At 47.5% G+C, this 12475-nt stretch overlaps 1 protein-coding gene across 1 annotated transcript in view; it reads left to right on the forward strand.

Moving 5' to 3' along the window:
• The first annotated feature begins 433 nt into the window (after nucleotides 1–433).
• Nucleotides 434–12475, forward strand: part of TMEM132B (transmembrane protein 132B) — a 507637-nt gene continuing 495595 nt past the window's right edge. Inside the window, exons 1-2 of the mRNA XM_077955780.1 lie at nucleotides 434–577; nucleotides 2842–3036. Coding sequence (XP_077811906.1) covers nucleotides 2964–3036 — 73 coding nt within the window. The 5' untranslated portion in view covers nucleotides 434–577; nucleotides 2842–2963. The remainder of the gene's footprint in view (nucleotides 578–2841; nucleotides 3037–12475) is intronic.

The following is a 12475-nucleotide window of genomic DNA, read 5'->3' on the forward strand; positions in this document are numbered from 1 at the left end:
GGTTGCAGTGAGCCAAGATTGTGCCATTGCACTCCAGCCTGGGTGACACAGTGAGACTCCGTTTCCACAAAAAAAAGAAAAAAAGAAAAGAAAAGAGAAAAAAGAGAATACTATGTATTTCATGGGGCTGTGATGGTAGTGAAATAACCATGTTGCCAATAAAATAGTGCTGGGCACATAGCAGGTGCTCAATAAATGCTATCTCCTATTCTTTTACAATCTCACCTTCCTTCTTTCTCCTGCGTAGGCTTCAGTCTGACTTTTTGCCGAAGTTCCAACAAAAGCCTGAAGAGGAGTCCCATTGGCTTGGCCCAGGTCATGTGCCCATCTCTGAACCAATCATGGAGACCAGGGGAATGGGAGGTTCTCATTGGTGGCACCTGGATCATGTGACTGCCCTGCGGCAGGAGGCGGGGCCAGTTCAACTGGAAACACGTGACCTGAGCTTGGGGCATGGAGGCGCCTCAGGGAAAGATCAGGGCTTGGAGGCTGAACCGGGAGAGGATGGATCTCAGGCGTGACAAGCACCTCCACCTAATAGCAGTCATGGGGCTTTTGTGAAGAGGCAGAATTCCAGGTGAGGAAGAAGTGCCGCGGCTGAGTTGTGAGCTTAGGTCACTGCTTGATTCTCTGCCTGACTCTAGATGGCTTACCAGGGTTCCCCAAGCCCCAGGCCGTGGACCAGTACCAGCCCGTGGCCTGCTGGGAACTGCGCCGCACAGTGGGAGGTGAGCAGCAGGCGAGAGAGCGTTACCGCCTGACCTCTGCCTCCTGTCAGATCAGCCGTGGCATTCGAGTCTCTCAGGAGCTCAAACTCTGTTGTGAACTTCAGTCATGTCAGGGATCTAGGTTGTGCGCTCCTTAGGAGAAGCTAATGCCTGATGAGTGGAACTGTTTCATCCTGCAACAATCAATTCTCCCCATGGAAAAACTGTCTTCCACGAAACAGTTCCCTGGTGCCAAAAAGGTTGGGGACCTTTGCCTCAGGCAATGAGGTCCCCAGTGATGGTGGATGCATGCAAATCGGTAAGCCAGGCCTTGTTTTAAAGAACTGCCTGGTTCTGGCCTGGAAGAATTCCCAATCAGAATTCCAAAAAAAAAAAAAAAAAAAAAGTTTTTCTAGGTCTGCATGCTCACGGGTCATGAAGACAAATGAGGCTTATTTGCACAAAATGCAGATGAAAGAACTGGGTTTTGAGGATCCGTGGGATTTAAGTGGGAGGCCACCTTTTGAGAAGAAGCAGCCCCTTCCGGGATAAATCCATCTTATAAAATTGTTGTGCTCTTGAACTTTACAGTTACCTCAGGGGTTGTGGCAGTTAAAGAAAAACGGCCACACAATTTTTGACACTTCTTTTGGTGAGGGGCACGTCTATATCCCCTCCCCACCAATCTAGGTGGGCTGGTGACTGGTTTGTTCTATAAAGTATAGCAGAGGTGACGCTCAGTGACTTATAGCCTGGACCAGGAAAACCAGGTAGCTCTGCCTGGTTCTTTTGGGGATGCTTATTGGCAGGAGCCTGCTACCATCTGAGGTCTCATACCCTGAGGTACCATGCTGGAAGAGCCACGTGGAGGCGCTGTGGTCAGAAGTCCCAGCAGAGCCCCATCTTCCAGCCATCCCCACCAAGGCACCAGGCATATGAATGGAGCCATCTTTCAGCCTCTGGATCGGCCATCTGCCAGCTGCATATCATTGAGTAACCTCAGTTGACACCACGTGGAACAGAAGAATCACCCAGTCAAGCCTTGACTGAATTCCTGACCCATGGAATCTGTGAAATATAATAAGATCACTTTTGTTGTATGCTACTAAATTTCGGTATATTTATACAGCAGTTGTAATTGGAACAGGGATTTGGTGATGTAAATACAGGTAGAAGGTCGGGTACAGCCACAGGGAAGCTGAGGACAACAGGAGCCTGCTCTGTCTAAAGGCCATGGATGTTAATGGAAGGCACAAGTGTGAGAGGACTGACCCTGGATCCAACAGTCTGGGTTAAAGTCCTGGCTCAGCCAACTGCGTCATACTGCAAGTTTTTCGACCACTCAGGGCCTTACCTCTTCCATCTGTAAAATGGGACTAGCCATGAATGGCCAACTTAGCCACAAGGGACAGACATCTCAAACTAATGGCCAAGGGTTCAAATGTAGCCCTCAGCTGTATCTTGCTTGCTTCTCACAATCACTGTTTATTTGGATCCAATGCCAATTTAGAAATTGGGAGATTTCTCAGCTTCTCTTGGAATAAAAGGGAAGATGAGGCAAGGCTGGGCCCACATTCCTTGGGTCCCCGATGGCCAGGTCAAAGTGACTAACATGGAATGACCACCAGCATGGGCTGGGCCCTGTTCTAAGGGCTACATGTGCATTGATTCATTAGTCTTCAGACAGCCCTGCGGGGTCTGCATCATCGTCATCCCCAGGCTCTGCCAGAAGGGCCTCCCTGGGTCAGTGATTAGATCCAGAGAGCAATAAGGCCACCTCAGTGGGCACTGCGGTTGGGAGGCGATAGTGAGAACATGTCCCCTCCATCCCCTGCTATGGCGAGACACACTCCTGCCCAAATATAGGCACAACGCTGGGGAAAGAAGGAAAGTCTCACCTATGGCAGATTCAGCATCCCTACAAGAGTGGGAGTTCATAAAAAATTAACTTTGGTTACTGAAAAATAGTCATGTTTCTGCAAAGTCTACAGTGTGGGCTGAGCAGAGTGGAAACCACTCCTTGAGCAAACCCTCAGTGGGCTCTTAGGCTGTCCTGAGCACGTAAAGCATCAACTCGTTTAACCCTCACAAGTATCCCACAAAGAAGATGCTTTTATGATCTCTGTTTTTACAGGATGACAACTGAGGTGCAGAGAGTTTGACCCACCCAGCCAACAGTAGCGGACTGGGAACTGGAGCCCGGGAATCCTGGCTGCCGACTCTGTGAGCAGTGTGCTGTGCCACCTGTCTTCGTCAATGGCCCATTTCCCCAAAAAATATCCTGGGAGAGCAGAGACGGTGCCCTTCTATGGTCCATCAGAGGCCCCAGGTAGGATGGAAACCTTGAGTGGCCTGGGGCAGGAGTCCCTGGCCTGCAGGCAAGCAGGGCTGAAGGACTGCTGGTGGGAACTGGCACTTGAAAGAAGGCATTTGAAGAGGGAGGTGGTGGGTGCTCATGTCTCACCCAGGCTGGGGCAGAGGGAACTGCAGTTTTGATAATGACTACTGGGTCCCCTCTGTGCCTGTTACTAAAGATTTTTGTCAGCCTGGGCTGTCTGGTGGCTAAAGGATATGGCTCCTATTGTGTGGTCTGCTGAGCTGTCCTTTTGCAACAGGGCCTGAGACCACTGGCTTCAGGGGCTGGAGTCACAGTTGTGTGGGCTTTGGGCTGGGTTCTGTTGAGCCGTTAGGGCTTAGCCACTTGGTGCCAATAATAGCTAACATTGCTCTAGTACACACTGTATGCTGGGCGCTGTTCCAGGGCCACGATCCTGACTATAACCCTAGGAGGTAGGTGTCATCATTATCCCTATTTTGAAGATGGGGAATAAGGCTCAGGTTCAAGGAACTTGCCCAAGGTCCCATGGGCTAGGGCCAGCCCTTTTGGAAAGAGCTCCCGAGAAGGATTTCTCGTGGTCCTTTCTTTGGGTACTTCCTGAATCTCTAGATTGATTAAAAGAAATCATGCCCCAGTGAAGAAGATCAATTACATGTACGTTTTCCAAGCGCTTTGACGTTGTCACAAACTCTCATATGCCTGAGCCTCTAATTAGATTTGGAGTGAGAATCATTTCATGTGTCATGAAATTTTAAAAGACAACGTTCCATGAATGGTACTTCCCATTATTCCAGCTTGATTGAAATTGTGTGTTTCTAAAAAGATGCTATTTATACTCTTAAGACAATGGAGCTTTCAAAAGGATTCCGACTCTTAAGTCTTCTTATGTGATTTCTAGGGAAGTGGAAATTTTCAAATTTTCATAATGAATGTGTCTTTGTAGCTTTCCTTCTTTTCGTTCTTTCTTTCTTTAAATAACCTGACTTGACAGTGTTTCTCTCCCTCTTGATGGGAACCTCAGGTTCTTGCCAAAGTATGTATCACATAATTGCTTTCATGTTCAGATGTGGCAAGAGTGCGTTGTAAATGACCGTGACACATGTGACAATTCTATTAGGCCTGGGTTCTTACATGATTGACCTTGCAAATTGAATTCAGGGAAGGCAGTGCTTCTGTCTGGCTGCTAGATTTCTTGTTCCCAGTTTGGGGAGAGGCCTGGGGAGGTGTGGGCTGGGATTTCCGTGCCCAGGCACCCACCCTGGCTTGTCCTGTGCTGCATCCCTCTTTTCCATCTTGGCATCTTCCTCAGCTCTCCAAACAGAAGGCAGAGGCCCATGATTGATGGACTCCTGCCCGCTGGAGCATTATTAGCCACTCTGTCAAGGTGACAATGTCATTTTTAATGTTCCATTTTCAGACTCGAGGTTTATTTTTAGGTTGAGTGTTAGCCAGCCTTGCCAGAGATAGAACCACTAAAAGTTTAGGGCATGGTTCCTGACCCTGGCTGCCGGGGAGCTTGCAACAATACCGGTTCTCATGAGGGTACCTTCTGGGGTGCAGGAAATGTTAGATGTCTTTATCTACATGGTGGTTACTTGAGTTCATGTATGTGTACCAAACAACTGGGCTTTGACGAGGATGTGGAAAAACTGGAACCCTGGTACCTTGCTGGTGGGAATGTAAATTGTGCATCTGTTGTGGAAACATGCTGGTGGTTCCTCAGAAAGTTAAACTTATAATTACTCTGTGAGCCAGGAGTTGCACTACTAGGTATATATACTAGGTATATACCTAAAAGAACTGAAAGCCAGGACACAAACAGATGCTTGTATGCTAATGTTTGTAGCAGCGTTCTTCACAATCACCAAAAGGCAGAGGCAACCCAAGAGTTTGTCACTGATGAATGATAAACAAAACGTGTTCGATCCCTGCAATAGAATACTGTAGAACATAGAGGAACTTCATTCCTTTTTATGGCTGAATAATATTCTATTGTAGGGATAGAACACTTTTTTTTTTTTTTGAAACGGAGTCTCGCTCTGTCGCCCAGGCTGGAGTGCAGTGGCCAGATCTCAGCTCACTGCAAGCTCTGCCTCCTGGGTTTATGCCATTCTCCTGCCTCAGCCTCCCGAGTAGCTGGGACTACAGGCGCCCGCCACCTCGCCCGGCTAGTTTTTTGTAATTTTTAGTAGAGACAGGGTTTCACCGTGTTAGCCAGGATGGTCTCGATCTCCTGACCTCGTGATCTGCCCGTCTCAGTCTCCCAAAGTGCTGGGATTACAGGCTAGAGCCACCGCGCCCGGCCAGAACACATTTTATTTCATGATATTATATGAAAAGGAATGAACACACGCATACATGTGCACACACACACACAGGCATATGCTGCAATGTGCATGAACCTTGAACACATTATCATAAGTGACAGACCCTGGTCACAAAATGAATAATACTGTATGATTCCACTTACATGAAATACCTAGAATGGTCAAATTCATAGAGACAGAAAGTAGACCAGAGATTATTCAGGGATGGGGAGAGAGAAGGAATGGGGAGAGCATGTTTGATGGGTACATAGTTTTTGTTTGGGATGATAAAAAGGTTCTATAAATGGATGGTGGTGACTTTTGCGTCACACCGTGAATGTACTTGATGCCACTGAACTGTACACTTAAAAATGGGTAAAGTGGCAAGTTTTATGTTATGTATATTTTACCATAATAAAAATATTTGAGATGTACAGTTAAAATTTTTGCTATGGACTATAAATGTATGTTATACCTGAATTATAAAATACTGATTTCCAGGCCCTACTCACAGGGATTCTGATTTTTAAAAAATTTTTTAGACGGAGCCTCATTTTGTCACTCAGGCTGGAGTGCAGTGCCACGATATCGGCTCACTGCAACCCTCTGCCTCCCAGGTTCAAGTGATTCTCGTGCCTAAGTCTCCCGAGTAGCTGGGGTTACAGGCACGCACCACCACGCCTGGCTAATTTTTGTGTTTTTAGTAGAGACGGGGTTTCACCATGTTGCCCAGGCTTGTCTCGGACTCCTGACCTCAGGTGATGATTTGAATAGTTTGGGGGAAAAGTCTGGGCATCATTATCTTTAAAAACTTACGATGAGGAATTTATAGTTGAGGAAAAGGGGCAAAACTTTGGCATGCAAACCCCTCAAGAATAAGAATTGTGGAATCGGTGCCAGGCCCTGTGTTCTATGAAGGCCAATGAGTTGTGATTGGAAAGGATGTGTCGTTTCTAGGCCACAGCACTTCATTGCCGATGTAAGGTCTCCGGAGCTGTCTTTCCCCTTTGGTAATATTTGACATGGGGGCTGCCCTGTCCGCCTGGTCCTGAGTGATACAGGTTCTGACATTGGGCCTGGAATGATGAATGGGATTGAAGGAGTACAGGAATTGAATGATCTTATGTAACCTAATAAGTGGGGCAACAGTATCAGGGAAACTCATACATGGGGAAAGCTTTGTGAGTTTCTTGGCCTTTTCCTCATGGTCACAAGATGGCTGCCGCAGCTCTGGCACCACATCCTCACATTCTTAAAGCAGTGAGCCAGCCAGTGCAGTGAGAAGTCTCTTTGAAGCCCATTCTTATTTTACCAGAGGAAAATTTATCCCCAGAAAGATCCTCAGCAGCCTTCTCCCCCAACTCATTGGCTAGAACTGTGTCTCTTGGCCACCCCTAGCTCTAGAGGAAACTGGGAAGCAGTATTCCTTTCCTTTTTGTGTTTTGACATAATTTCAAATTAAAGTTTCAAGAATAACATAAACAGTTCTAGATATTCTTCACTCAAACTGCCCAAATGTTGGCATCATGTGACATTTGTTTAATCTTTTTCCCTCTCCCTACATACACACACATGCATACATACACACTTATGTGGGTTTTTTTTTTCTGAATGGTTTGAGTCAACTGCAGGCACAATGTCCCTTTGTCCCTAAATACTCCATTGTGAATTCCTAAAAACGAGGATATTCTCTTACATAGCCATAGCACAATCATCAGGAAATTAACATGGAAACTACTATTATCTAATCTACTAACCTTTTTCAGATCCTGCCTTTGTCTTAATAATGTCCTTTGGCTGGGCACGGTGACTCACGCCTGTAATCCCAGCACTTTGGGAGGCCAAGGCGGGCGGATCACGAGGTCAGGAGATTGAGACCATCCCGGCTAACACAGTGAAACCCCGTCTCTACTAAAAATACAAAAAATTAGCCAGGCATGGTGGCAGGCACCTGTAGTCCCAGCTACTCAGGAGGCTGAGACAAGAGAATGGTGTGAACCCGGGAGGCGGAGCTTGCAGCGAGCCCAGATGACTCCGTCTCAAAAAAAAAAAAAAAATGTTCTTTATAGCAGAATAAAGGCCCAGATCACACAATGCACTCTATTGAAACATCTCCTTATTCTCCGTGAATCAGAAGAACTTCCTGGGACTTTCTTTGCCTTCCATGGCTTTGATGTTTTCGAGAGGACAGGCCAGTGACTTTGCAGCATGCTCTTCACATTGGGTTGTCTGATGGCTCCTGATGTTTGGATTCAGTTAGGAACTTTTGGCAGGACTGTGTGGAGGTGGTGCTGAGGCCTTCTTGAGGTAGGTCATATCAGAGGCCACACATCAGAGCCCCAGTAATGGGACTAATGCTCATTATTAATGGGACTAATGCTCATTACTAATAAGGGGACTAATGCTCATTACTAATAATGGGACTAATGCTCATTAGTCCCATTATTGGGGATGTTAACTTTGGCTGCTTGGGTAAGGTGGGGCTTCCAGTCTCCTCCACTGTGAAGTTACTATTTAGATATTGAATTTTCCACCTCGATTGTGGTAATGGCTGTTGGGTTGCCAACTACAGAGTCCGCTATACTGTTGCTGATCTGAGTGTGTGACCTGTGGTTCCTCTGTTATTGTTCATCTTGAGTGGTGGGGGAGGACGTCTTCAGGAAGCAGCAGATTCAATATTCTCTTTTTAGCTCCACTTTCGAAGAACCTCTGGGTGTCAGGCTCCCAGACAAGGCCCCACAGAATATAGACAGTAATGGATAGCATTGTCTCCCCTCAGTGAACTTCCTGCCCAACAGGAGGGAAGGAACAAGTATTTCTTGTTCACCTACTACCTGCCAAAGCCTCGAGTTAGCCACTCACATCCACCATCTCCTTCAAATTAGTGTATCAGCTCTGGGAGGCCAGTGCTGTTACCTGGGTAATGATTTGGGGGATTTTATTGCTTTCAAACCAGAGGAGCCATTCATAGCTTTCTTCAGTTCCTGGGTCAGCCTCACCTCACCTCACTTGAGTACAGTTTTTTTGAAAAAGAATCTGAAATATTTTTTGTATCAAGTGTTTCAAGGACCTAATTATGAACTTCATTATAATTGTTCATTAGTTATATTTTGTTCAATTACTTTAACAAGTTGCTGGCCGGGCGCGGTGGCTCAAGCCTGTAATCCCAGCACTTTGGGAGGCCGAGACGGGCGGATCACGAGGTCAGGAGATCGAGACCATCCTGGCTAACACGGTGAAACCCCGTCTCTATTAAGAAATACAAAAAAAACTAGCCGGGCGCGGTGGCGGGCGCCTGTAGTCCCAGCTACTTGGGAGGCTGAGGCCGGAGAATGGCGTGAACCCGGGAGGCGGAGCTTGCAGTGAGCTGAGATCCGGCCACTGCACTCCAGCCTGGGTGACAGAGTGAGACTCCGTCTCAAAAAAAAAAAAAAAAAAAACAAAAAAAACAAAAAACAAACAAGTTGCCATATGGAACACAAAGCTGGCAATTAGCATTATGTAATTGTAATGAGACACTCAAATTGGGTGATAGAACGTCGTCTTTGCTGGTGTATTTTTCCTTCAGAGGAAGACAAACCAAAGGCAGTGGCTGGGCCTAGTTCTGCTCACTGGCTCCATCCAAGCTGTGCAGGGTGGAAAGAAGCCTCCTTTGATGTATAAAGGCCAAGTTTGGAAAAACAAAAACGTTTAAGTGTGGTACTCAAAATATTTTAGATGATGAGTATTATATCTAATAATAATATAAATATAAATATAAATTTACTGGACCTTGCTGTGATGGCTGCCGTGAGATTCGTGTCAGGGGCTGAAGCCTTTTCTTCCCAGTTCTGCTTCCTCCACCTTTTATCTTTCATAGGAGTCACCCCCAATATCCCTTGTCCTCCTGGCCTCCCAGGGCCTGCTTCTCAGCAACCCAAGAACACTCCAGGGGCCTTTTCCAAGAAGCTGGACTTCTCGGAACCAGGGATTCCAGCAAAACTCTCAGGCCTGACTCTCATCGGTGGAAATTAGGGTACCCGGCTTGTCCCAAACCCTCCCTGTGAATCTGATTGGCTAGGCTTGGGTCATGTGACCACTCATGGTAGGGAGCATCCCTTGTCAACAACATGCCTTTGTAGTTCACCAAAGGAGAGCTGCCTCCTCCTCTCAGCAGGGAAGGGAACGGCCGCTGTGCAGGCAGAAACCGTGGCTCCCCCTTGGCCCCCCTGGCAGACTGTGAGTGCAGAAGTCCTGGCCCTTGGCCAGCTTATCACTGGGACTCAGTGTTCACGTCTAGAAAATGGGGCACATGGCAAATGGATTCTTGCCCGGGTTCTTCATGGAGCCTTTGTGAGCAGCCTGGGAACAGCCTGCTGAGGCATGGCTCTGGGAGGGGACTCTGGCACAGTGCTCTTCCTGCTCTGGGTCTGACCAGGCTGGGAGAAGGACTTGCTAACTGTCCCAACCACGGCTATGTGTGTGTGTGTGTGTTGGGGGGTGGGTAGAGATGAGGATGGGGCAGGTGAGAGGGAAAGGGGTTCACCTCCTTACATGAGAACCTTTTGCCTTCCTCCAAAGGCCCCTGATTCAAGGCCAGCTTCAACTGAGGGAGACGGAAGGGTGTGCTTCACAAATGTTCTTCTGGAAACCATGGTGACAGCCCCAAATGTGATTTAGTGACACTCTTCTGTTGTCTTAGGTCACCTGCCAGCAATGCCAAGCTGAGGATGGAGCTGGGGAAGCTGTTGAAACAAATGTGCATAATTAGGACTATTGTCTCCTGCTATGGTCTGAAGATTCTTATGTGGAAACCTAATCCCTACCTTGGGGGTAGCAAGAGGTGGGGCCTTTGGGAGGTGAGAGGTCATGAGGGCCCTACTGTCATGATTGGGATTAGTGCCCTCTTAAAGGAGGCCCAAGGGAGCTTGTTCACCCCTTCCACCAACCGAAGATGCTGCAAGAAGGGGCCACCTGTGATGCAGAGGGTGGGCCCTCATGGAATCTGCTGGCACGTTGACCTTGGACTGTCCAGCCTCCAGAACTATGAGGAATACATTTCTGTTGCTTATAAACAACCCACTAAGGCATTTTGTTGTGGCATCCTGAATAGACTAACATATCTCCTAAGGAGAGTTCTTCCTTGAAACTTGTGTTTTTTTGTGTGTTTTTAAAAACAATATTTTAAAATTCAGTTTCTCTATAGTATTCCATTGTATGAATCTTGTGTAATTTATGCCCCTCCCTTATTAATGGACGTTTGGGTTGTTCCTCATTGTTGTTCACCTTTGACCCCTTAATAGGAGGGCCCCACCTTCCTTTGCAAGGTTGGGCGTAGTGCCTGGGAGAGAGGGAAGCACAGCTGTGGCTTTATCCGTCCCAGGAACTTTGTCCCAGGGTGCCCTGACACATCCCATCTCTCCTTGTCACGGGGTCTCCTCGACATTGTCTGTCTCTCTTACAGTCCCTGTTTCTCAGTTTCTCTCCTTACAACTCTCTTGCTCACTCTCCATCTCTTTCTTTGTCTTTTTGTCTCTCTCTCCCCTTCTCCCCGTCTCTCTGTTTCTCTTTCCCACTCTTCTCTGTCTCTCTGTGTATCTCTCTCTCCTCTTTTATTTCCCTTTTCTGTAAGTCTCTCTGTTCTTCTATCGCTGTCTCTATTTCTCACCATCTATCTTTTTCTCCCTTCCCCTCTTTCTATGTCTCTCCCTTTCTTCCCTGTTTCTCTATTTCTCTCTCTCTGTCTCTCTACTTCTGTCTGTCTCTGTTTCTCTCTGTGTCTGCTCTGTCTTTCTCTGTCTCTCCCTCCCTCCTTCTCTGCTGATCTCTGCTCACAGCTCTCCTAACAGCATCCATCTGGGCTCCATGCTGTTCGTGTGAGCCTCTTCCAGATGGTAGAACGGATTTGAGTTGATAGCTTGGTGTGCTAATGACACAGAGCTAATTCTTAATAATGATGAAATGTGATTAAAAAAAACCCCTCATCTGGGTCAGCTCAATACCTGGCCATAATGGCACTATCTGCAGCAGTCCTGGCCACTGTCACCTGAACAGATGTGATTGTACTGGAGCTGGTAGCCCTGCAGCCTCGCTCCCCTCCTGGTGTGGCTTCAGAGTCTGGAAAGTCAGGGTTATTTGAATACAGGGCTGGAGAGCTGCAAAGGCCAGAATCCCTCCCACAGAAGCTTGAGTCACAAGAGAGCTTATTGTAAGTGCTGCAGCCACAGAGCTGGGATCACAGACACAGGTGTGCATCAAACGGGGCCCATCAGTTGGGATACCTGGGTGTGAGCAACAAAGGTGGACTCCAGCTGACTCAAGTGGAAAAGGAATTTATTGAAACAACACCTGGAGAGCTCACAGAGTTGTTGAGAAACTGCAAAAATAGACTCCAAAGAGGACGTGCAGACAAAGGGAAGCATGCCATGGAATTTGCCTGATGAGGCCATCGCTACCACTGCTGCCGGGCAATGGGCGACAGAGTCAGAGAACATCAGAGCCGATCGTCACTGCCGCCCTGCTGTCCCTGGATATTCGACATTGTTGCTGCCACTGGATTAGCTTCTCCCTGTCTCTGCTTCTTCAGATCAGTTGCTCCAGATTCCAAGTCTAGTTGGCCGAGCTCTGTCACAAGCTAATACCCTCATTGGAAGGGTGGCAAGGCATTAAGTGCGTGGATGCTGGAGCCAGACTGGATTTGAATCCAGGCTCTGCCACATGTCTGTGTGAGCTTGGACGCCATGCATGCCTCAGCTTGCTCATCTACAAAATGGGGATAGTGTAGTCAAGCCCACCTCTGTGGGGGAGGGGGCTGCGTGAACTAAATAACAGAATATATGTGAAGCATGTAGAAGAGGTGACTGAGTAAGCATTTTAAGTTTTAGCTATTACCATTATTATTATTATTATTTTGAGATGGAGTCTCTTTCGTCTCCAGGCTGGAGTGCAGTGGCACGATTGTGGCTCACTGACACCTCCGCCTCCTGGGTTCAAGCGATTCTCCTGCCTCAGCCTCTGGAATAGCTGAGACTATAAACACGCCACCACGCCCAGCTAATTTTTGTATTTTTAGTGGAGACAGGATTTCACCACGTTGGCCAGGATGGTCTCAATCTCTTGACCTTGTGATCCACCGCCTTGGCCTC

This window comes from Macaca mulatta, chromosome 11 (genome assembly GCF_049350105.2).
Source record: "Macaca mulatta isolate MMU2019108-1 chromosome 11, T2T-MMU8v2.0, whole genome shotgun sequence".
Classification (NCBI taxonomy): Eukaryota; Metazoa; Chordata; class Mammalia; order Primates; family Cercopithecidae; genus Macaca; species Macaca mulatta.